The 22,343-nt window shown below is 31.0% G+C and overlaps 1 protein-coding gene across 4 annotated transcripts in view; it reads right to left on the bottom strand.

The window, feature by feature from the left end:
* The window catches only part of COL11A1 (collagen type XI alpha 1 chain), a gene marked incomplete at its 5' end in the record, with an annotated part of 194,942 nt that overhangs the window by 7,802 nt on the left and 164,797 nt on the right, over window positions 1-22,343 (bottom strand). For all 4 annotated transcript variants that reach the window (XM_082652321.1, XM_082652323.1, XM_082652320.1 and 1 more), the window contains 11 exons: window positions 975-1,224; window positions 2,747-2,800; window positions 2,895-2,930; window positions 3,035-3,088; window positions 3,581-3,688; window positions 4,578-4,631; window positions 11,143-11,196; window positions 11,669-11,776; window positions 11,914-11,967; window positions 21,053-21,106; window positions 22,140-22,193. In XM_082652321.1, coding sequence (XP_082508447.1) covers window positions 975-1,224; window positions 2,747-2,800; window positions 2,895-2,930; window positions 3,035-3,088; window positions 3,581-3,688; window positions 4,578-4,631; window positions 11,143-11,196; window positions 11,669-11,776; window positions 11,914-11,967; window positions 21,053-21,106; window positions 22,140-22,193 — 880 coding nt within the window. The remainder of the gene's footprint in view (window positions 1-974; window positions 1,225-2,746; window positions 2,801-2,894; window positions 2,931-3,034; window positions 3,089-3,580; window positions 3,689-4,577; window positions 4,632-11,142; window positions 11,197-11,668; window positions 11,777-11,913; window positions 11,968-21,052; window positions 21,107-22,139; window positions 22,194-22,343) is intronic.

Here is a 22,343-nt window from a genome sequence, read left to right as displayed (position 1 = left end):
AGGCTCAGCGGCCATGGCTCACGGGCCTAGCTGCTCCGCGGAATGTGGGATCTTCCCGGACGGGGCAAGAACCTTTGTCCCCTGCACCGGCAGGCGGACTCTCAACCACTGCGCCACCAGGGAAGCCCAAGATAGGAGATTTTAAGACATTCTTTGTCATAAAAAATGTCTCTTCCTGAATTGCGTGAAACTTTTCTATCTATACTGAGTTATTTAGATCTCAGTTACAACATTCATTATATGATTGATAGTGGGAAATAATGTAGTCCCACAAGTAAACAGAGTGGCAAAGTATTTCCACATAAAGTGGGAGATTTAAAATCAGATATAGATCTGCCCCTTGTTAGTTTAGTATTGTGTGAGTTAGTCACTTAACTTAGGGTACTTGGAACTCTTTCCTTCTCAGAATAGGTATGTAAAAGTTTTGTCAAATAATAGGTATAGAAAATTATCCTGATTATTATTACAAATAAATTGTTCACAGTTGTTCTGGTATTCATGGATCAGTGAAATAAATTTTTGCCTCAAACTATCCTAATTCTTAAATATTCTGTTCAAATCATTGCTAAACTGATAGGTCACATATGATTCAGTTATGCTATTTAATCATTAATGCAAAGTAAGTTAGGATATAGGATATAAATATAGTAGCATGCACATATGTGTACACACATCAAACCCATTCTGTGATGGTTATTACAAGGAAAATTACATTTGTTTTATCTATAATCATCCAAAATGAACTTGTCATAATTTAATGAAACCTTGCTTAACAAGACAAAGATTTTCCAGAGCAGACGTTGTTTTAACAGTGTAAATGACTTTTTCTGTCTACAAAATTGGAATTAATAATTGTTCACTCTCGTTTTATTTAGAGACTATATTAAACATTTAACTAGAATTAATGAGCTGACAATGCACCTTGGTAACTTAGAGGCTCAGTGCATTTGCTTGATCATGCATTATTAACATACCATCTGGGAAGTCAGGATGGCTGAGTTGCAGATCTTTGCAAGTTCGGGCTGGGTTGGTCTGTGTACCCATTGGAAACTTCATATGCTCAATGTCTTGTTTCAAGGAATTGAGGGAACCAAATATTTCCTCCATTCCATCAGTGTAATCCAGAATATTATCACCTGCATCTGATTGGATGTTTTCTGTATGTCTTCTTGTTTTTTTGGGTGACAAGATTGGTAAAGGCTGTATGACTTCACCCGGTGGACCCTGTAAAAAGAGATGGATGTGCATGTAACTGTTTCCTAAGGTAAAATATTCTGTAGATATTAGTTATTACTGTTGTTATTGTTATAAGAACTTATAGTTTGTTTAACTTTTCACTGTTTTCCCTATTTTCGATGTTTTCTCTAATGGTTAAAATACACGTATTATGTACATATATCTCTTTATATATAAACTTTGTGAATTCTTTTAAAAAGAATCTAGTGGAGATATTGAAGTAGGCACAAAATTCAGATGATTTCTGGACCTTTTTATATACATGTAACATAGCACAGATTTGTGTGTACATATGTTATATCCATTACTTTCTTATATATTAATTAGTCCTTATTTACATGTCCTATCTCTGCAACTAGATTTTAATCTCTGAAGCTTAAAACAATAATTTAAAGTTCTTGTGCTATATAATGAGTTGTCTATTGTGCTTGAAAATAATTCATATCATGTTTAAAAATACACATTAGCTGGTTCCAAACATCTATAACTTTATAAATAAACAAAATTAAAAGAAGTGCAATCAGACTTGAATTTATATATGTGTAAGAGTAGAACTACACCAAATAGTTAATCTGTACTGTTATGGATTGAACTGTGTCCCACAAAAATTCATACGTGGAAGTCCTAAGCTGCAGTAACTCAGAGGAAGACCTTATTTAGAAATGAGGTGGCTGTAGATATAATTAATAAAGTGAAATGAGGGCCTAAGGGTGGGTCCTTTTCCAATACGACACGTATCCTTCTAAAATAAAAAAATCTGGGCACAGAGACACACATAGACAGAAGACCATGTGAGGAGACACAAGGAGAAGAGAGCCATCTACAAGCCAAGGAGAGAAGTCTCAAACAGATGTTTACCCCACACCCCTCAGAAGAAACCAATGCAGCTGACACTTTGATCTAAGACTTCTGGCTTCTAGAACTATTATATAATACATTTCTATTATTTGAGCCATGTAGTTTGTAATACTTTGTTATTGCCATCCTAGCAAACTAATACACATATAACTTGGAAACAAGTTCAAGAAGGAAGCCTCAAATTTTTTCACATGGATCTAACAGGCTTGTGTGAAGCCTGGAAAATGTCAGTGCTAAAAAAGTGGTAACTATTATCATTGCTTTTATTATTATCATTATATGCAGTAGGAAAAAAATGTCAAGCATCTGAACTTTTGTTTTTATTCCTAGTCAGGTATTAATGTATCTTTGTGGCATACAACCAGTTGCTTTCATGAAAATGTGACATGAAAAATATATGATTTTCTTGAAAAACTAATAAAGGCAAGATTATTACAATAGTTAAGGTATCTTTACATTCAAAGAGTGAAGCCAATTAAAAGACAAGTGTTGGCATGTAGACCTGAGCACTTAATTAAGGTAGTTGCTATTTCCTAGAAAATCAGCACTTTGACAGAATATGCTTTTTAATCCTTCTTATAAATTCAGAGAAATCACTGGCAGTCTCAGGATGCTAACTGTCAGAATATCACGCTTTTTACCATGCACTTACCGGAGGCCCAGGAGGCCCTGGAAGACCACTGTCACCCTTCTGGCCAGCAGGTCCCTGTTAGAAAGAATAAGGAACAACATAAATAGAGAACAAAGCATTTGAGTAGGTGTCACTGAAAAATTCAGATGCCAAAGAGAAAGGTACTTACAGTAGAGCCTTTGGTACCCTTTGAACCTTGAGGACCCTGGAAAATGCAAAGGCAAAAGTACACATAAAAGTCTGGAGAATGTGCGTCTCTTTGGTGTATTTATAAGTTTACTTTATAAAATTCTTTTGTTTTGTACTTACTGGTAAGCCTGGAGGACCAGGTGGACCTATGGGACCAGCAGGGCCTGGAATACCCTACAGAGAGAATCATCCAAATTAAAGAGTTTTTCTCAGCGATTCCATTTTCATATGTTGCATAACAACACACATTGCAAAATTTAGACAATGCAAAAATACATAAGAATGGCCTAAAATTTTCCATCGTGAATCTAAGAAATAACTTTTGCAAGATGAGCTGTATTTTTGTCCATTTTGCTGCAATGTCTCCCTCTCTATGCATATGTCTTTACATTCCTGCAGCCTTCAGAATAATGATTTGTATGTGTTGGGGATTCAATAAATGTTTGTGTAATTAAATATTGAACTATAATTTTTATGGTTTCTAACTTAAGTCATATTTTTATTTATTTACTCTAAGGTTAAATAAATTTCTTTTTGAAAACACCATTGACTTAAGGAGATTAAGATGCTCTAAATTACTTCCTAGGTCATGTTTAAAGGAATGTCTGCAGGTGTGTGAGTGTATGATTGGAAAGGAGTAGGAAAATAATTTATATCTTTACTCACTCCATCCCCTTTTACTCCTGGAGAGCCTTGAGTTCCAGGGAGTCCTCTGTCACCCTTTTCACCTTGTTCTCCTGGAGGACCAATCAGGCCAATTAAACCAGGATGTCCCTTTGAAAGGCAAAGAAATTTTAACAATATATAAATTACAAACATATATTAAATTATAGTCATAAAATAATTGCACATTAAATTTATGAAACATAAGAGTAAAAAATTAGATAAAAACTTTAACCCTTTCTGAATGAAATATAGGATTAAAAACCTCTTTCCCCTCACCTAACAGGATCATTTACTGATTACATTAAGTGAGATCTTTATTAAGGGTTGGGAATATTATTGAAAAAAAATTTTCTAAAAATATCCCCTTCAGTGTTACATTTACTTAAAGGGAATTGCTTCAACTAAAAGATTAATAATGACTACATATAATATTGGTGAAACAAACAACTGAAAATTCATTATTTTAAAAAGCATCTTATTTTATATGAAATTATTTCTATCCACAAATTTTGCAGCATCTAAGAAACATTTAAAGATTTAAAAGTAGTTTTAAAAATATTAATGCCATTCTAAAAATGTTTTATTTTCTTTAATTATTTGGTGCAACAGAGCATACATATATTTCAAATCATCTGAAAGATAGTCTAGTTTAAATTTTTTATTTTCATGTTTAAAAACATAAAAAATGACCATTTTGTTATTCTATCTGTTTATTTTCTGAATAGTTATTTTAGTATAACCATATGCTTTCTCCATATGGTTCCTACATAGGAACATTGAGAAATATAACACTGAATTCTGGTACATTTTTCACTATTACTTTGTATATTTTCTCTTTTCTAAATTCATCTTGGAAGCTAAGGACTGATAACTTTTTCCTTGGTTAGAATGATAAAGGTATTCCTTGAAATTTCCTTTTGAGTGATATTAGTCTGCAACATTATTGTCTCTGCTATTAAGAAATCAACATTGTAATAACACATTCTTTTATTCTCACCTTCTCACCCTTGGAGCCAGGGTCACCTTTAAGACCAGGTAAGCCAGGAGGTCCCTAAATAATAAACATACATAGAGTAGTTACAAATTAGAGAATCATATTACTATCCACTGGGCAAGTTGGTTTCGATTATATGATAGGGTTTAAAATTAATAATGACCACTGGAAAAAAAAATAATGACCACTGTTTATTTTTCAGGATTCTAAATAATTTTATGTGTTTAAAACTCTACAGTTTGATAGTTAACCATAATAATAAAACATAATATTGATAAGTTTGATTAAATAAATATGAAGTTAGAAATAGGGCATGATTTATATGGTTTTTCAGTTGAAAGAAAAGATGCATTTTTCATTACACTAATTTTAGAAGAAGAGGTTTCCAAGTTATACATTCATTTAATCGAATATTTCTCTGTTAAACTCACATTCAAAGGTTACAATATTTCCAGTAAAATTTAAAGAAGAAAACCTCAATAAACTTTTGACCATCAATTGACTATTGTTAATCATTTTTCCTAAATAAACTCCCAAGATACTATTTTTAGCTGTAATTTCTGAATTCAATCTCTTAACTAAATGATTTGTAAATGTAAAGATAAGATAATTTACTTTTCTCATATTATTGGACCTGTATTTTAATTATTTAATCCTTTTTATATTCTAAGGATAAGGCATTTATCCATTTAGGCTAAATTATATTTTAATGAAAATTATGGCATGATTTTAGCAACTAACTCTTAGTCTTGGTCCCTACTCATGAAAATATTCATAATGATGACTTTTAAACAGACTTCTAAATATAAAAACTAGTGTACTCCAAATTGAAGGCAACACAAAATAAGATCCTTATTCTGAAATTACAACAAGTTGCTATGCAGGCAACAGATTCTGTCAGAAAAAATGTAACTGACAGATGGTTTGTAAGATTGTGACTGATGAAACCAGGGCCCAGATAATACCACCACACATGAGTCACTACCGCCTACAAGTACCGCATCAAGAAACAAAGACAAAATATGAGTTTTCTCTATGAGTTTGAATTATATAGACTGAATTGAACTATTTGAATTATAATTTTAATAATGATTTTAACATGGCACTTAGTAATCAAATTGTTTTAATTTTTACCAAGCTATATGATTAGTCTTTACTATAGTATGTTCCGCAAGGCTACCACAAGTAATTTTTTCCCCCTCTTACTAGGCACTTTTGAGTCTTCAGTGTGAAAGAGCACATTGAGTCTCAGTCCATCATTTTTGTGAATTTAATATATTAAAAGCCATGGATCTAATCCAAGAAGCATGATGTAATTTAAAAAGTATGGGTTCAGAATACAATAGATTGGGGTAGAAGCCTGCTTCTCTTATCAGCAATTTAAATTAGCTAACCAAAGAGAACTTCAGTTCTCTCATCTATAAACCAAGGATTATAATTCCTGTCTCAAGGGGCTACTGTGAGATTGTGTAGATGAGCGCTTTCCATTCCTTAGTTTCTCAAATCTACTCCTCAAACTGAAGTCCTTAATATCAGAGGAAGGTAAGAATAGTGTTAGTATAAGTTAGTCCTGTGTATCAATAGTATTTTGGACTGTTACCAGAAATATTTATATTTGTTTTAATTCATGAATGAATTTGAAATTCTATAAGTATTGATATAAAAGTGAACAATTTCCCTACATCATTCTATTGAAAATAGATAAATTATTTTTGTAGAAATTATGTGCAATTTAAATGTAAATGTACCTAATAATATTCTAGTAAGAAGAAAATTATTAATCCTCAGATGTAAGTTTATATCAATTCAGTTTAGATTCTCTTTTGTATAAATATAAACAATCCTGTCACTTTGTTAAATCTCTTGTAGATAAAAAGGAGACTACAAAGAAATTACCAAATTTACTTTCAGGCATATTCTAAGACTAGGTTTTAACACTGGACTTTCATCTCATTTGCTAACACTATATCAGAGTGGATGATCACAAAGTTTGATCCTCAGACCAGCAGCCTTAGCATCATTTGTGAACATATTAGCAAAGCAAATTCATAGGCATCATCCAGACTAACTGAATCTAAAATTCTGGAGTTAGAGATCAGAAATCTGTTTCACAGGTTTGTTACTCATTAAGGTCTGAGAAACATGGCTCTGTGGCATTAAGTCCCATATCTGTTAAATCAATATGTACATCAGAACAGCATAAAGGATGTCATTTATTTTAAAATAAAAACATTACCTATTTAGTATTATTTGTTTAATAATTTTAAAATTAAGTAAGTATATTTTTCATCTACTTTTTTCTCATCTCATCAGAAAGGTTTGGTGAATTATTGGTTAGGAAAATAATGTTGTCTGATAGCACAATTTTAAAGGAATAATATAAATGAGTAATAGAAATAATAAAATAATTCCTTGAGGTCATGTGACCATCAGGATAGATGCCAAACATTCTATATGTTAGAACAAGTGGGAATAAAAAAGCATGAAAAAATAGTTCTAATAAATATGTAATTGCATGAAAGAACCATATACCTGTACCAGTAGCAAAAAACATTTAAAAATATTGGTTAAAATTGACATATGTCAATTAAAAGTAAATACATTCTTTAGATTGAAAACACAAAACTATTAAAGAGGCCAGATTTTTTTTCTTTCTTTACTTCTTATTTTACATTCAAACTCTTTCTGGTATGTGATACACTTTACAGAAATTTTGCTGTTAAGTGGGAGAACTAATAGTAATGTCATTTGCTGGACATCAATATTCCAACTACTGTTTCATTCAGCGTCTCAGGTCTACCACTCATTAGTTGGGTAATCTTGGATCTGTTCCTTTTTATCTCAGAACTTTATTTATAAAGGTGTTCTAATAATAACTGTGTCAGAGAATCGTGATAATGGAAGAAAAACCAGGCTTACAAAAGTACTGCATATAGTGAAGTGTAATGTAAATTATTGTTATTTGTTTCTGATGTGCCACAGATAGTTATTAATCAGCTTTCTCATCACATTCTAATAGTAAAAGCTAAAATGGCAAAAAAGAAGAAATAATGTGGATTCTAATTGCTCGGGGGTAATGGGAAACATGCTAGACATTTTTTGTGTTTGTAATGCATTTAAAATCATTTCTATAAATATTATTCAGGAAGGAGTTAAAGGAAAAGAGTGTTAATTCCTCTAAGCTAATAATCTCATAAAATTGTGAACTATATCTAAGGAGGCATTAGCCAAGTGAAATCAGTTTATTATCATTTTCATCAATTAGAAATAGAAATTGGTAAAGCTATGATGTTGATAGCAGTTATACATAACCCTCTGAACCTGGACCATATCAAAAATAACAACTCTGCATATAAAAATATTATTTCAGGTATACATATTTTCTATTTCCTCTTAGGATATTGTAAATTGAAAAACCCTAGGGAAATACATAATTCATAAGTAATAAAGTGAAAAGGAAAACAGGGATGATACATTCATAAGTGTCTAGAATACACAATCAAATATGTTCCCCTGCTGTATTATGCTGTACAGAATATTTGCTTTGAAATGCATCTCAAAATTCTAATGCACTGAAGTTTAAAGAAAATGCAGATCCTACTGTTTATTTAGAATGTAGTATTGTAAAATAACGTTTAATTTGGTGAAAGACAAATACTTTGTAGTTTAAACCTGCTTAATCATTATGGAATGCTACACATCTCAAATCTTTTTACAGATAAGTTAAATGTAGCATTTAAAAAATCAAAATATAATTCAGTAACCCATCCTACCGTTTATTCGCACACTTATGGTTTAACAAATAATGTTATCAGATATTTTACTTATCAGTATGTGAAAAGAATTAATGTATGATAATAGTAAGGTAAAATTGTCTGAAGATAAATACTGAACAATTTTTCAGCTAAATTGGAACAAATAGGTTCTTAAAATGAAAGATTATGAAACAAAACAAAATAAAAGCTTAAAACTAAAATAGATGCTAATTGTGTCTTCAAAAAATAAAATAAAAATTAATTTAAAATGATTAAATCATGCTTATTTTGACTATGCAGCAGAGGAGAGAATGTAGCAACCATTACTGTTCTCTTTAAAACACTCAATTTTATTCCCATCTGATTTTTGCTATTTCCTAAAAAAAAAAACACCCCAGCAGTTCAACTTTAAAAATCCTCAAATAAAATTCTTTATACAATCTCATCATTGTCCTTAGCTTTCTTTTAGATTTCACACGTACTGTTTTATTCTCAGTTCCATATGATTCTGAATATTTATCTGTATATAAAATTCATGCATATGTAGAAGTTTAATTTTTGCCATGAGAAATATCTAAATTTTGAAGTAAAAAGTAAATATTGTACCATATCTAAACTCTAGCAGAGTTGATCATATAGAGTGGTCAGACACCAAATATCATCTTTAGAGTTTTAACTGGTGTTTGTTTCACTCTAGCCCAAAGAATTTCTAATCCAAATGTTAATATAAAGTTGTTAGACTGTTACTTATATAGGAAATGGTCTAAGTTGTTTTTCTGTTTGTTTGTTTTGTTTTTTAGACATAGCTCATCTAATTAACATAAGAACCCCATGGGGTAAAAGATATTAATATCCCCATTTAATTCATTTTAACTTCATAATATTCCATAAGATCGATGCTATTCAAATTCTCATTTTACAGATGAGAAACCTAAGGCTTAAAAAAATTGAATAACTTACTTAAAACTTATTCAGCAAGCAGGTAGTAGTGCTCATTTTTGAAACCAGGGTTCTTGGGTTGAGAGGTGATGACCTTAACCAGTAATCACGATATGCTACTTCTCACTCTAATACAAAATTGCCTACTAAAATAAGTACCAGTATTTCTTAGCTGAGCTGAAAAGTTCACTAAATTGCCATAAATGCATCCTGAAGATGATTTCTCCACCAAACCTCATCTCCTGTAGACCAAGTAGCATTTTCATTAAAATTAGCACAATCAAACTATTTGATGGTATGAAAAAGCTACAATAGATTTGCATTCTAAGTACTCTCTGATAAAACAAGCAGCCAGAGAAAGAAATGGCACCCATGTTGCTCAATTCTGATGCTTTTCATTTCACTGCGGAAAAGGATGTGAGTTGTTTATTTAGCTCTTTGCTCTGTAAACCCACATTTACCTAAGATTCAGAAATATAAACTTTTGCAAGCCAGAATCAGGTGGTATGTCTGATGGTTTTATTTTTAATATTAGCTGAAGGAAGTCTCCAGCTTGATGCTTTCTTTTTTTTTCATCTGGAGAAAGGTCAGAATACTTATTGGAAAAATATGAAATAACAAGAAAAAAAATCTTTGGCAAATTTTAGGGTGATATTAAAGTGAAGTATTTTTTTTTCCCTAGGCTATGACTTTGTACAGTTAGGAATTTAACATGTCTAAGAAGAATATTCCCTAAATAGTGATGCAGACATGGAACCCATGATCCTACTTTTGTCAAGTCCCTGTTCCTATGTCAATGGGGCAATGTGCAGATTTGATAATCTCCTCAAAATTTGATAACTTTTATCCACTTATTAAAATAAGTGATCTTTAACTTTTCAGTGCAAGTTAAAAAAATAATCTCTGTAACACTTATGAAATATCTGAAATGTTAGAGGAAATTTTTCCTAAAGGAATTGGCCAAGTTCTCCTGAATGATTAAGATTGCAAATCCTAGTTTCGATGGCTTTCTGAGCACATACATACCTCTGAGGTAGTTGATATACTCATGAAAAGAGGCAATTTTGTAAAATTTAAATTTCTGTATGGGCAAACCTGCCTATTTAAACCAATAAATATTACACTTGAATAGTGCTATATGTATTGCTTCTTGTTTTAATTAATCCCTTTACATATTACTATTTTGGACAATGAAGTTCAAATATCTCCACCATGAAATAGAATCTGTTACTTAGTAAGCAATAATTTTAAAGGCAAGACTTTGATTCTCACTTTCTGCCCAAATTTTGTAGCAAGAATAGCCTTGGCTCCTATAATAAACTCTATCTATGAACCATATGCTGGTCAACTAAATGCTTTATTGCATTGCTCAAGTGTGTTGTTTGCATACACAGTTTATGAGAGTAACCAAGCTTTGGTTTTATAACAATTATACCTCTCTTCATTCACGGGGGTAAATCCTTTATCTTTCAGCCCATATGACTCAAATTTATTTGGTGAAAAAATCACTGTATGCCTGTGCCAATGTTATTCTTTTAAATGAAGTGCCAGGAAACTAAGTGTAATTGCATGCATTTGAGGGAACTGTCCACATTTGGAAAAGAACTGTCTGGGCCATTAGTGGCATTTTATTCAGAATGGAAATTTTTTTATTCATCCATTGGACATAAGAAAGGAAAGATCTTCTGATCAAGGGCATATTTTCCAAATAACTTATCAGTTAGGATTACTTTTCTCTTTTTAGGTCTGAGTAATACGCTTCCTTGAATACTGTGCAGAATATAAACCAATTTATAAGACAAAATTTCAGGAATTCTAGATTATAAATAATTTCATTTCTGGAATTCTAAACAGCAGAAAAAGGTGCTACTCACCATAGGACCAGGTGGCCCATCTTGGCCTGCAGCTCCAGGGAGACCTTGTTCTCCCTAAGGAAGAAGAAACACGATTGATTTTTTTAATTAACAAAAGCAGACATTTTTTTCTTTATTTTAATTTTGGTAATACGAAAAAGAAAGAAATCAAACATCACCTATGAATTCCATCATGTGGAGGACATCTACAAATATTGTAAGCAATTTTTGAGTCTTTTTACTTTCTGTGTATGTGTCTACATGCACATACATACACACACATGGATGGATGGATGTGTGTATAAAAATTATACGTCTTTGAGATCTCAGGGTTTAGTTTTCTATTCTACCTTTAGAAGTTAGAATTTCACCATGAACTTATTAAATAAATGACATACTTAAATATTCTAAGGGTCTCTGACTTTATTACATAATATTTACTGCACACAATTTATAAAATAATGCTGACATAAATATTTTCATTCATAATTTTTCTTAGAAATAAGACATTATTTTCAAAATGACATCTTTCAGCACAGATGCTCACCACAGGGCCAGGGATGCCCCGAAGACCCTCTGGACCAGGCTTTCCGGCAGGTCCCTGAGGACCAACTGGGCCAGTTTTTCCTGAAGGACCTTCAGCTCCTGCTTCTCCCTGTTAGAAAATAAAATATGTGAATGCATTAATAATGAAAAAAGACATTTTATTATTTTATTAAAAGTACTGAAATAGATGTTGTCCAGCGTACACGTTGAGTTTTTCAAGCATAATACCTGTAATGTATATTTTACCTTAGCACCTTTTTCACCCTGTCTTCCCTCTGCACCTGCAGCTCCAGGAGGACCCTATAAACATAAAATTGCATTTAAAATATATATATAACATATAAAAGTAATGCAACTGAAGATTTATTTACAAATACCCCAGTTTAATTTGTAACAGAGTCTAATAAATTGTGAATTTCTATAGCAATTTAGTTTAAAACACTGAGAAAACGCAAAACTCTTTTTATGTACAAATTTTAGTTAGAATATTAAAAACAAATGAAGCACAGATTGAGCAGAATACAGATAATCACATCATATCAATGTAAGGAAACAATAAAGATAAAAATTTTAAAGAAATGCTGATGATTTAGTCACCCTTAGTGTGTTAAATACTCAGATATCATTTATTTTGTTGTATAATTAGGAAGTAATTGAAGGTTTCAGATTTCACTTCCATCATTATATGTGTTTTTAAGATTGGCTCCTTTCTTAATCTTAGAAGATCCATACATTATACATTTTCATAAGATCATGTTCAAACTGGAAAAGTACAAAATTTAAAATCTTGTTGGTCAACAGATATTATATTTTCATTCTCTGGAACTATGTAATTCACATAAGTGGTATAAAAAATCGTATGACTTTTTAAAACCTAGTATTAGAGAAAAAACAGGAAAAAAATCTTCATACTCCATATGTCATTCAAAAACTTAAGAAGATATTCTGGTATTTGCATAACTTTTGTATATCTGCATGAATTGCTATGGAGAAATGCTAATTATTATATATAAATTATATATAATTTATATATATTTAAAGCTTTTCATAATACTGCTCTTTGTATATATATATATATTTTTTTCCCCATCTTTGTGAGGTATCTGTCTCCCTATTTCTCTTTATTTTTAGCTAAATAAATAATGATTAATTTAGCTAAATAAATAATTAATGATTAATAAATAATTAATTATTAGTATTTTTGAACCAGTTCTTTCATCCATAAAATGTTATTAATAAGAATTCTCTTGCTATAGAATTGTTGTTAAATTTAAATAATGTAACACATGAAAAAGTATTTTGTGAACTTCCAGTAGATCAGTATCAAATACAGGAATGGAATCTGAAGCTTAAGAGCCTAAAGCCAGGATTCAGACTTCCTGGATTCAAATTCTGGCTCTGCCATCAATAAGCTTTGTGATCTTTGGCAAGTTACACACCCTGTGAGTGATTCAGTTTACTTCTCTGCAAAATGTGGATTATAACAGTAGCTATCTCCCAGTATCATCATGAGAATTCAATGAGTTGGTAAATGTAAATGGTGTATAAAAATACCTGAGACATAAAGAACACTACAAATGTTAGTTATTTTATTATTGTTACTAAAATTATTAGATATTGTTATTCTATATAAATTCTATTATTTTACCAATACTTTTCACCATGTTGGCAACCTAAGAGTCAGGTCAAACAAAACTGACTTTCAAAATACATTTATAGACACCATGTCAACAACTTACTTTTTTCCATACATCCTGTTTATAACACCTGAAAAATATGAACTCCATGTATGAAACTACTTGTTTTAACTAGAAAATTGAAAGTCAGCTAAACGATCCCATAATATATAGTCAGATCTTGAAATCTGACATTCAAATTTCCTTCTTACATTCTCTTAGTCATTTGTGAAATATAAAACTTGACATTTCTAATCTTTGTAATAAACATGTAGAAAGGAATCATTTACATTACATAACATATAATATTCAAGGTATCAAAGAAAACAACTACTTTTCAAGCTAGAAATATGCTATAATTCCCACTGTGTCTAAATTTTGTTCCTACTCATTATACTAGGTCATTGATATTTTCACTTATGGCGTCTCAGATCAACACAAGCAGGGCACTTTGTTTGATAGTCCAATACAATAAGAGTGCTTTTGGCGTCTTACTGTGGTGGGCTACACAATATATATAATAAATGCATTCTAAGACATAAAAAATTTATAATTGTATTATAAAATATTTATTTCATTTCATTACTTAATTGATTTTTATTATTACTTAACAAACATTAAGATTCAATCTGAATCTTAACTGTGCTGAAAATTTCTACACAAGTTCAGACATAAGTATAGAAAGTTTAAAAAAGAAACTTAATGATTTCTAGGAAATTGTATTTCATTTTTCCCCAGACTCTCTTGTTTTCCATTTGTTTACTTCAATTTTTGTTATGAATTGTGCTCAAAATCATCAACTGAGATTGAGGTTGGAATTTGGGGAGAGTAGCAGAAACAGTGTTAATTGGTGAAAATAAGGTGAGACAGGATGACTTTCTCTTTCAGATGCTATATTAATATTCTAATGGTGGATACATGTTAGTCTTTCATATGGTCTTTTAAATCCACATTTGAAATGGGTATCAGGCACTTCATCAAACTCAGAGTTCTGTGAACTCATTTATCTCTGAGAGAGTCAATGAATATATCATTAGTAATTATTTTCTCAATATCATCACTATAACTTCATATATTATTAGGCATTCATTGTGCCTCGACCCTAAGATAAGAAGTGCATAAATCCTGTAAGCAGTCTCTTGAGGCAGCAACAATTTGTTAACAATAATATAGGCATTAAAACTTAAGTGTATCTTTTGAATTTCATACTATTTATGCAAGAGGATTTCTGTAGAGAAGCACAAGCTTCAAATATTTCTTAGTGTTAAAGAGTTGAGTCATTTTTGGTGTGCAGATGGTAACTATACTTATTGTGGTGATTATTTTGTAATGTATAAAAAATACATTTTTGGTGTGATGGTTGAAGTATTCCTATTCAAACTGGATAAAACAGCCATAATGACTATAATTTGGGGAATAGAAATTATGACATTCAACTGAATAATGGGCTTTTCTTTATTCTATGAAGATTTTTCCATAAACGAATGACATAAAGGTATGGGGTATTAACTTCAAGATTGCAATTACACATATGAACTTTATTGTAGAGAAAATTTATAAATATCTAGCTTTAGGAAAAGCAAGTCATCAGCTGTCTAAAATGTAACAAAAATATTGCTTTTACTGCAAGGGAGAAAAGAAAATCTGAGTTTGAAAAGCCTAGAGAATTAAACACAAGTAAACTATAACATGGCCACAAAATTGTGATTCAATAAAAAGTTTCTTCATCTCCAAAGGATTTCTTCCCTCTTTGAATGAATGCCTGATGTTTATCATGCTGGAAATCCACATTAAATGGTTTTACTCTGTTCTTTATCTCATTTTTCCCATTTTCATTTATTCCTTATATTTTTTCCAGATGGCACAGATTTTTTTAAGAAAAACAGGATGAAAACAGGTGACACACTTTTTTTTAAGAGAATAGGAAGTTCCCTTTAAAAAAAACTAAACAATGCCTATGGACAAATTCTTGTTTTAGTCATTTCTTTCTCATATATCTGCATAAGCAGAGAGGCAAGGACTTAATATAGTGAATTACTTCCTGTACTATCATGAAGTAATGAGTGTTCTGATTGGAAAATGCCTTGTAAAACATGAAAATAAAATAAGCCTTGGTTAAGTTTCCACCAGTAATCACCGTTACATGAGATTTTCCTTGCTATGAGAAATATACTTTATATAAAATACACAGTATAATCCTCTCTCCACTATTCACATTTTATAATATTATTCTACAATTTACCCATTCTTCCATACATGTTGCAAATAGTTAAGTCTTCCTTATATGCCAGAAATGTGCTGTGCATGGAGAATACAAAAAAAAAAAAAAAAAGTGAAACCCTAAGGAGTTCACAAAGTTTAGTTATGAAGGCAGACAACAAAATTAACAAATACAGTACATTGTAAAACACACAAAGATGAAGTAGGTGTACAAAATAGGTACACTGATCTAGTTAGGCAGTAGGGAAAGCTTTCCTAAGAACCTAATATCTGATCTTAATCTTAGTGTGGGTAGATATGGGAGGGATGTTTCCTTCTAATCTGACCACCCACATTCATGCATAAAGGCATAGGGATGGAAAGAATACATATATGGTATATATGGGCATATATAGTAGGTTAAAGCTTCCTTTGTATTTCTATTACTTAATAATATTAGTTATTGTTTTAATTTTTATTGTAAATTTTCTTTTGACAAATGAGATGGGACTCCTTAAAATTCCATTTAATATATGCAGCTTCAGGTTAGGTTTAAATCTTTTTTTAAGATTTTTTAAATCTTTTTTTAAATAATCTCTAGATTTTTTTTTTCAGTAAAAGGGCTTTGAACTAGTTCTTGGTTTCAAACTGCTATGATAACCCGAGTATTAAAATTCCATGGCTTACTGATATAAACTGTACAATCTTCTAGTGCCTCAAGGAAATATACATTTATTCTCAAGTATTAAAATGCATGAGAGAATGTACATGTACTACAAATGTCAACTTAATTTCCCTACTTGTTCAATAACTGTTAGAATGTTGTTTCTCAGTATCACTGCCACTTGCAACATTCTGGCCAATATTCTATTGGGGGGGTTTATTATCATTTATTTGTAAGAGTCACTCAAGGAAAAATACATTTCTATTCATTGCTACTTCTGCTATAGCAAAATTGTTATTGGTCCTTTTCTGTTGTTCCAATGTAGCAAAACAAAGGATAAAAGAAATGTTAATTTCCACAAAATACATACAAAGCTTACTTAAAATTATGCTTTCTAGATGAACTAAAGGGAAATAAATGGTAAGGCAATTCTGTATTCAATTAAGTCATAAGTGTGTAGATTAGATATTATAATTATTGTATAGGAATGTTTTTTGCTGTTTCCACAAGGGTGATATTAAATTGATTCCTGCATCAAAGACATTGCTGCCTATTGGCTGAATGCAAAGGTTGGTGAAGACAGAATTCTCCTCATCAGCTACAATTCACAAAATTCACTCTGCATCATATCACTTTACGCTCAGGAGCTTTGTGTTCACCCAGTGCATAAACAAAGTGACCTCACAGACATACAGTAAAGTTCCCAAGTACTTCCTTCTAACTCATTTTAATCACATTATTATCTCTCAAACTAGTTCTAAATCCCTGTTGCTTGGCAAATCCATTTTATTAAAATTATATGCAGTCATCATGAATTTAATGCTCTTTTTTTTGGCAACAGTTCTCATAGGAAATTCCTTTACAGTTAATGCTACATGATTTTACATCAACTTACACCAAATAAATAATACAAATTTGTATCCATCTCAACAGAATCACAGTATTCTATACTTCAAAAATACAATTAATTATGAAGTTACTATGAATTTACTGCTAATAAACTTTCATCTCAATTTATATAACTCAAAAATTAGAAGAAAACGTCTTTATCTTATCTGTATATTTTATTTAATATGTTTGTTTTGTTTATAAATGATGGCATAATTCAAAACCTGTATTTAACTCCTTAAGAAGAGCATCCACTCTTTGAACTCTTGATAAATCCATATATTAGATGTAGTGGTTTAAATATACATTTTATTAATTTAGTCTTCACTCCAGCATGGAATATTAGTTATTTTGCCTACTTTATAAATGAGAAAACTGAGACTCAAAGAAATTAACTTATTCTAAGTTGTATTTATAAGTAGCAAAGCAAGAATTTGAAACCAGGTCTATTTGATTCTAATGCAACAGCATTAGAATCAAATTCGGGCTAGTTTGTGCTGATAGTTAGCTATGAAGAGTGTCAGTTTACAGGCTGAGAAAGACCTAAGTAAATAATCTGTATTTCTATTTTTTCATCTTAGCCATCTTTTTTTTTTTTTTTTTTTTAGGTTACGGTAGAACTCTTGACTAGTTTGGTTGGTTGTAATTCAAAAGAATGAAAGCATTAATTGCTACTGTTAAATCAGAGCAAATTATAATTTCAGTAATAAGATTGTTGACACTAATCTTTACAGCATTAAAATATACTTTACTCTGCTAAAGAAAAAAGATTATTGTGTAAAACAGAGAAAGCCAATTAAACCTGCCAATCTATCCAATCCTAATACAGAACACAATTTAACACATTACGTTAAATATCGTTCAGGTTAGATTTAATGATGTCACATTTTAAAAGAAGAAAACTTGCATAATACTGTTCAGTTGGGCTGACCTAAGGTTGATTCTTCTGCTAAATCAAAATGGATGTAAATAGCTTTATAAGCAATGCATAGTCATCACAATCTCATATCATTAAAAATTCATAGATACAAAGTCTTCTAATTTTGTTTCAAAATGACTAGAGCAGAATAAAAATAGCGTATTATATTCGTAAAAATTGTTTTTTAAAATGGGAGGCTAGAACATCTCTAAAATTTTTGATGAGATTATTTTTAACTAATCTCATCAAAAATCAGAAAGGCAGCACTCCACTATAGAATTTTCTAATAATGAAAAGGATGATACAGGGAATGTATCAGTTAATTACTTTAATATCTAAGAGTCTCAGCCTAAAAATGTATAATTTCCTACATGTCACTTGCAACTACTGTAACCCTCTTTCTCCCAGAGAAATAACTACCATTCTGAATTTAATGAATCATTGCCTTCATTTATTTAATCACTTTTACCACTTATGTTTGAATGCTAGACGACATGTTTTTATTTTTTACATATTATATAAATGAGATTATATATCTTCTCCAGCTCAACACTACATATATTTTCTTAACATCAGGTGTTTGAGATTCATCTTTGTTGATTCACACATCTGCAATACAATATTTTCATTGCCATACAAAATTTCAGTTTATGCCTATCTCAGTACACTTATTTTTTCTATATGTGTATCTTGGTAAAGATGTATAAGATATCATCCAGAGCATGTACCTAGGAATGGAATTATGAGATAGTAGGGAAAGTTCATTGTTAAATTCTGCTAGGTAATAATGAACAATTCCTAAAGCAGTTGTACCAGTTAGCTCACAATAGCTGTTTATGATAATCCCCATTATTTTCTTTTTGAAAAACATCGTTTCCAACATTTGGTTTGTCAGACTTAAATTTTCATCAATTTATAGATGTAAGTGGCATCTCTATGTCATTTTTAACACACGTTTCCCTAACTTCTACACATCCTTTTACGTGTTTGTGGAACATTTGTGTAAAACACCTTTTCATGCCTTTTGTTGATATTTTTCTACTGTTTGATGCTAGTAAATTGTTTATATTTATTTACTTTTTTTAAATTTCAAAATCATTCAGTTTTCAAAATGAGTAAGCCACATGATCCACCACTGTCTCGCTAAAGAAATTAATTCATTCCCTAACTCTGTCACATATTAAAAGAATACATTCCACATAGCAAATGGTACTTAGTTGAACTTATCAAAGATTGTAAGTGAACAATCTGTTTTGACATATTTTAAAATAAAACTGAACTATATAGCACTTGCTGAGAATTTGCTTTGGATAATGGAATAAGCTGAGAAGCTGCCAATGGATGTTAATAAAATATTCAAAATATATTTTTATATAGTCCCTCCTTTTCCAGTAGTTATAATTTGAAGGAAGGTTTAATTCCCTCTGCATCAAAAGCATAATAACCTATACCTATATAAGATAATTTTGTGCTTATTATAACTATTCAATAACTGTTTCATAACTAAAGGCTAACACACTAACATTATTATGTTAATACATATTATTTTTGTTCTTTATGAGTTATCTTATAAATCCTAGGTATAGTAGGCCCTCCCTGAGAAGCAATATAAGTAACTTGCCTAAGGAAATACAGGTAATAAATGGTAGAGCTGGGTTAAAAGTCAGGTAGTGTGACTTCACTGACTTATTAACCACTGCATTAAATAACCTTCCATCATTTGACTGGGAGAAAGAAAAAAATGATTTCATGTTTTCTCAGGAAAGATTTCTACCAATTTTCAAAGATATTTTATATAAGTATTCTTCTGAAAGGTCTGAAGTAATAGAACAGATATTCATCCATTTGGAAATTTTTAAGAACATTCAGACGATAGGCAAAAACAGGCAACAGAGCTCAACATCATGTTACACTTTGTAATTACTTTCTAAGAATAACAGCCCAATGGTTGTTTTGGGATATATTTCTTTTTCTATCAAGATTATGCTTTTGGGCTGCTGACAAAAAGAAAACAAACAAAATAATAATAATAATAATAATAATAATAATAATAATAATAATAATAATAATGAGAAAGAGGAGGAGAAAGGTAAAAAAGGCACTTGGGTCAGTGAGAAGAAAATTGTATTCAGAGAAAATATTTACTATAAACTAAGTTCATTTCCAGTAAAGAGAAATGTTTGCTTGTAAATGTTGACTCAATTTATGTCCTGAGAGACAGAATTAAAACCTGTCACACTCTGTGTATAGGAAGATGTGTAGTGTGAAAATTCTCCTAAGATAAAGCTACCATTAGAAAACCAGAGTGGCCCCAATTGCTCTGTGTCTTTGGATTACTGAAGAGGAAATGAGCCTAAGAAATATATTTTAATGTTCACCAAATATGTTGTTCATGGATAGGTTGGAAAATAGACTAAAGGAGGTTCAGGAGAACACTGTGTATTAATAGAAGTGCTGCAAGAGGCAGGTCAACAGGATTGTTTTATTATAAAAACAGTATAATAGTGGGAAAAAGGCAGTAAAGCAAATCTCCTAGGGTCCACTGTAGCCAATATTTTGAACAAGACCTTTATATTTTACTATACCTCTTTCTTAAAATCCTATCAGAGTTGTTTGACAGTGTAAAGCAATCTAACATTATATGCTGATTCCTGAGCTCATTCTACTGATACTGTATTCAAGTTTCTATAACATTTTCAACAAGCACTGGAGTTTGGACAACTCATCTCCCTGTAGGATACCATGAGCTGAAATTCAGGGTATCAGTAGAGTCTTTTATAAGAGCCTATGGCATTTGTACAGAGGAGATCTAAGCACAGAGAAGTGGGAAACTATTTTTCATTGTGACAGATTAAACCTGTCAATTAAATTGGATTCTACTTTAATAAGTATTTTGACAAATTTAAGAAATCACTCTCTAGGACATATGTTTTTCAGCACCATTATAATGCGCTGCCTACAGCTTACAAATATAATATAAATTTATACACACAATGGATAATGAGTAGGTGTTTCAAATAAAGAATTTAAAAAACTTACTCTCTTTCCAGGAGGACCTGGTGGGCCAGCCTCACCAGATGGGCCAGGAGGACCCTAAAAAATGTGAAAAATACCTTTTAAGCAATTGGGTATTATTTTATGGCTCCCAGCACTGTTCAAACTCTGGACTTAAGCCAACCTGCTTTCTTCATTTCTCCACATCTATCTTTCCTGGAAAATCTTAGCCCTATTTCAGATACCTAAACTTCCTCCAGATATCTATAATTTGAGCTGGTAAATTCATATGGAAAACTTCTTCACAGCTGGAAAAAAAGTGAATCGAATTCCTTCTATTTAAAACTGTTCTTTTTTAAGTGCTAATTTATATCTGACAAGCATCCAATAGATGTACTAATTAATAGAATTATATGGTTAATAATTCTATGTATATCACATACAACTGTGAACCATAAATCTATTACCTCAAATTTCATCTTGTGCAACACTAGCATTTTTATTCCAAGGAGCACGCAACATGCTGGGATATGACCCACAAGTCTTATCTACACAGAATAAGTCTGTATCTCTTTGACTCCAAGTATCCAGTGGGTATGGCTCTAGAGACAAAGTTATGTTAAGAGTGCAGTTTGCCTTTGACTCCTACTTAAGTTAGTGCCCTCCTTTACTTCCTCTCTAAATAACCTTATGTAGTCAAAGCCCCCTACTGCATTTCCCAAATTAAAAATAAAAAATGAGTGCAAAAATGCTGAGTTCATTCTGGTTAGTAATTGAAGTAATTCATGCTAATAATAGGCTGATAACCTAGTTTTCTTCATTTAATTCTTATTTGTGTTTTTAAAATGACTTTCCACTTAACACAGTTGGAGAGATAGTTCAATGTAATATAATATGACAAAATCACTAGTATGATAGGACTACAGTTTTTATAATGAAGGCTTTGCTTATATTTCTTAAATCACATCAAGTAAGAAATGTTCCATGTAAGACTGACTTTAAACTGGAATTCAAATATACCTGAATGTGTACACACATAGCTATGCATTTGGAAGTATAATTATTTCTGATTATTTATTTAAAATATCTTGAGACTATGCAAAGATTGAATAAAAATAGTGTGCTTACTTACCGGTTGTCCAGGATCTCCATCTTCACCCTTGTCACCACCAACACCATCCTGACCCTATAATGGGCAATAGAAAATGAACCCAGTATTTCTCACTATTAATTAACTTTTATCAGAAAAAAAAAGATATGATGTATCATCTTAGTCCTTAAGAAAAATTATTAACCAGACATACAAATAAAAGTATTATTATATTATTTCAGTTGG

The sequence above is a fragment of the Grampus griseus genome (genome assembly GCF_964374135.1).
Source record: "Grampus griseus genome assembly, chromosome: 1".
NCBI lineage: Eukaryota > Metazoa > Chordata > Mammalia > Artiodactyla > Delphinidae > Grampus > Grampus griseus.
This window is presented reverse-complemented; position numbering and strand designations above follow the sequence as displayed.